The 3,543-nt window shown below is 25.6% G+C and overlaps 1 protein-coding gene across 1 annotated transcript; it reads left to right on the top strand.

Annotated features, from left to right (window-relative positions):
• The first annotated feature begins 1,158 nt into the window (after positions 1–1,158).
• LOC127075563 (kirola) lies at positions 1,159–2,388 on the top strand. The gene is made up of 2 exons (XM_051017027.1): positions 1,159–1,410; positions 1,881–2,388. Exons 1-2 carry the CDS (start codon positions 1,164–1,166, stop codon positions 2,156–2,158), a joined length of 525 nt encoding a protein of 174 aa, XP_050872984.1. The 5' UTR covers positions 1,159–1,163; the 3' UTR covers positions 2,159–2,388.
• The last annotated feature ends 1,155 nt before the right edge of the window (positions 2,389–3,543 follow it).

The following is a 3,543-nucleotide window of genomic DNA, read 5'->3' as shown; positions in this document are numbered from 1 at the left end:
CTCTCCAACTTGAGGGAGAGTATTAGAGATAAGGTTTATCATAACCACTTTTATAGGCTATTATTTAGGTTGCTATTTATTTTCCCCTTTTATCTTTTATGTTAGTTAGTTAGTTACTATTTCTTAGGTCAATAACTTATATAAACAACCAATTGTAACCTTTATTTTATGAGAAATATAGATGAATAAATCTCTATAGTTAATCTCCAATACAATCTTATTGAATAGGTCCATATTAAAATGGATTTTATTATATATATATATATATATATATATATATATATATATATATATATATATATATATATATATATATATATATATATATATATATATATATATATATATATATATATATATTAACAATTTAATATTTATGATATATTTTAATTTAGTATTAGGAATATATAAATTGAAATTATAAATAATTATATATTTATGCGAAATGTATTTTTTAAATGATAAAATTGTAACATTTATACTAAAAAATACTATAAATATTTGTTTTAATAAAAAATATGAGTCTATTATGATGTATGAAAACATACCTTTCTTAAACTAATGCATATCCATAATAAGATAACTAATGCACTAAACAATAACACTGCACACTATATGAAAGATTTTACTCTAGAATAATTAAAACGAATAGTATTCATATACTCCGGCTGATCTCAAATACAAACAATAAAAAAGATAATAGTCTTAAATATAAATAAAAATTAACTATAATTATTATATTCAATGTTATTATTATATATATATATATATATATATATATATATATATATATATATATATATATATATATATATATATATATATATATATATATATATATATATATTTATTTTTTTTTTATTTTTTTTTTATTTTATATATTTCTATATTTTTAACCATTTCCAGTACAAAAAGTAGAAGTAAAATTAAAAAGAATATAAAATTTAAATGTACTTACAAATTTGTTTTAAAAGGTGATTTTTTTTGTAATTATTTATATATGAGATCGGAGGGATATATTATTTGAAAAAAATGTGTGCCCAGCATTAAATGCACATAACTTCTCTGACAATATCCACACATGGTGGGACAAAACGTTAATGCAATTCAAATTCATGCCTAAAGATAATGGAATCAAGTTTCTATTTAAGGCGCATGGTTGCATGTACTTTCATCCTATCAACCCTTGTTTCTTTCTTCTGTTTCTATATTTCTTTCCAAAAATGGCTCTAGCTGGCAAACTTATTACTGAGCTTGGTATCAAAACACCTGCTGACAAGTTCTTTAAACTGTTTGCATCAGAACTTCACGAATTGCAAAATCATTGTGAACATATTCATGAAGCCAGGCTGCATGAAGGTGATGACTGGCATGACACTGATTCGGTTAAACACTGGACATACGTCATAGGTAATTATTATAAACTCTATTTATATGATCATCATTAGTTGAGTTATTTAATTTATTTAAAAATTATTAATTAAAATTGAAACCTTTTTACATATTTTAAAGTCCTTTATGTTCACCACCTATAACGTTTTAAAGTACTATTAAGTCTTTCAGGTTCACTATCTATAATAGCGTTTTTAAACACTATTAAATCCTCATATAGGTTCACCACACCTTGTGCAAAATGCATTTGACAGATTCTCTTCACCAAACTCCAGCTTCTCGACTTAAAACTATAAAACCCTTTAGCTCTAGCCAATTGTGAACATTTCAAAGCTAATAGTTCTTCAATATATGCCTTAGCAGAACCAAAATTTGTAAATAAAAAAGATAAAGATAAAAGTTTTATGACTCATTCAATAAATTTTGTTGTGTTTGATGAACATTAACAACCGGTTTGTATTATATTATGTTTGATATGAATACAACAGATGGTGAGGTACACACATGTCATGAGACTATTGAAGAAGTTGATGAAGAGAACAAAAAAATGACCTGGAAGATGTTTGGTGGAGATATTGACAAGCACTATAAGGTCTTTAAGCTCATCCTTGAAGTAAGTGATAAGGCTGATGATGGTACTGCTGTTGTTAAATGGACTGTTGAATACGAGAAGATTAATGAGGATGCCAATCCTCCAAATGCTCACATGGATTTCTTACGCAAAAATACTGAAGACGTTGAGGCTAATCTTGTCAAGGAAATGTAGCTCTATAAGACATTAAGAAATAAGGATTTAAATGCATGTGGTTTTCTTTAAGTGTTCATCTTTATAATAAATTAGAGTGATGTTTGTAATATTGGCTTATTGTTGCATATGCATAATGACTTCTCTTGTGCTTCATGTTGCATTGAAGTTGTTACTTGTTAAGACTACTTAAATATGATTGCAGATGTTTGTGATGCAAAGAACTAATGAATATTTTTCTTTTTAGTTTATATATGTCTACTTGTAATAGATTATTTTAACAACAAAATGTTATATTCACATCCATCCCTATATCACTAATTCCTAAGTTTCTCCATCAAAGAGTTTTTCGTATTTTAACCTTGTTAAGTGTTTTTGAATTGTTTTAAAATTTATATTGAACAAATTCATGCCATAGACTATAAAAAAGCATTTCCAATAATTGCAATGTTTTATTCGTTTTGAATTTTACCTGCTATGGCTGAATATTTTAATTATAAAATATGGAAATCTTACCACTATAAAAATATATTTTTTACAAAATTTTCATCACAATTGTGAAACGGATCAATGTGACATTATTAAAAATAGACGCCTTTATAATTTTTGTTTTTAAATTAAAAACAATATATATATTATCACGGTTGAAATTATCAAATATGAAAAAAAAATTATTGTGCTAAAAATAATAATTCTTGTGTAGTAAATTTGTGATTTATTTCATATTTTAGTGGTATCTTTTTAAAAAAAAATTAAAAATAAGCTAATTTTTACAACGGTGGGTTTGTTTAACCATTCTGAATGTTAGGTTTTTTTATTTAAATTGTTAAAAAAATTGCTGTTTTGATTAAATAAAAATAAATAAATAGGTTTGAACCACGATTGGGATTTCAAATCGTGATGAAATGGTTTATTTTTATTAGCTTATCTTGTCACGTCTCTTCAGTTTTCTCTTTCATTACGAAAATCACACTCAACCTTTACGAAAACTACATTGAGCTTTAACGAAGTTTATCATCTCCATTAACCATGAGAACCCTAAAAATGTGTCATTTCCAACTTCTAAAACATCGTATCATCTCCATATCTTTACCGTCATATCTTCTCCAACTAGTTCTTCAACAATCGAGGTCAAACTCCATCCGTATTTTCTCTAACTCATACAAAACAAGGAAATACGAAGAATGAACTTGAACGATACTTGCAAGAAGGAAAGACAAAACTTGTTTCTTTGAATTCTTATTCACATTTCTGGTATATAAAACATTTCCACTGTTGTTGTTATTGAGAGCCTAAACCCTAGAGGATTAATGTTATTGTTTTTGTCAAGATAAGTATACATAATAGGTTTATTGTTGATGCTATTGTTGTTTTCTTGAGATTGAGATTGTTTTCATTGTTGTATT

The sequence above is a fragment of the Lathyrus oleraceus genome, chromosome 4 (assembly GCF_024323335.1).
Source record: "Lathyrus oleraceus cultivar Zhongwan6 chromosome 4, CAAS_Psat_ZW6_1.0, whole genome shotgun sequence".
Classification (NCBI taxonomy): Eukaryota; Viridiplantae; Streptophyta; class Magnoliopsida; order Fabales; family Fabaceae; genus Lathyrus; species Lathyrus oleraceus.
This window is presented reverse-complemented; position numbering and strand designations above follow the sequence as displayed.

Excerpts from the sequence above, each read along its gene's own strand:
- LOC127075563 (XM_051017027.1), top strand. The coding sequence starts at position 1,164 with ATGTACTTTCATCCTATCAACCCTTGTTTCTTTCTTCTGTTTCTATAT. Across the intron at positions 1,411-1,880 it reads ACACTGGACATACGTCATAG|ATGGTGAGGTACACACATGT; the intron begins GTAATTATTATA and ends TGAATACAACAG.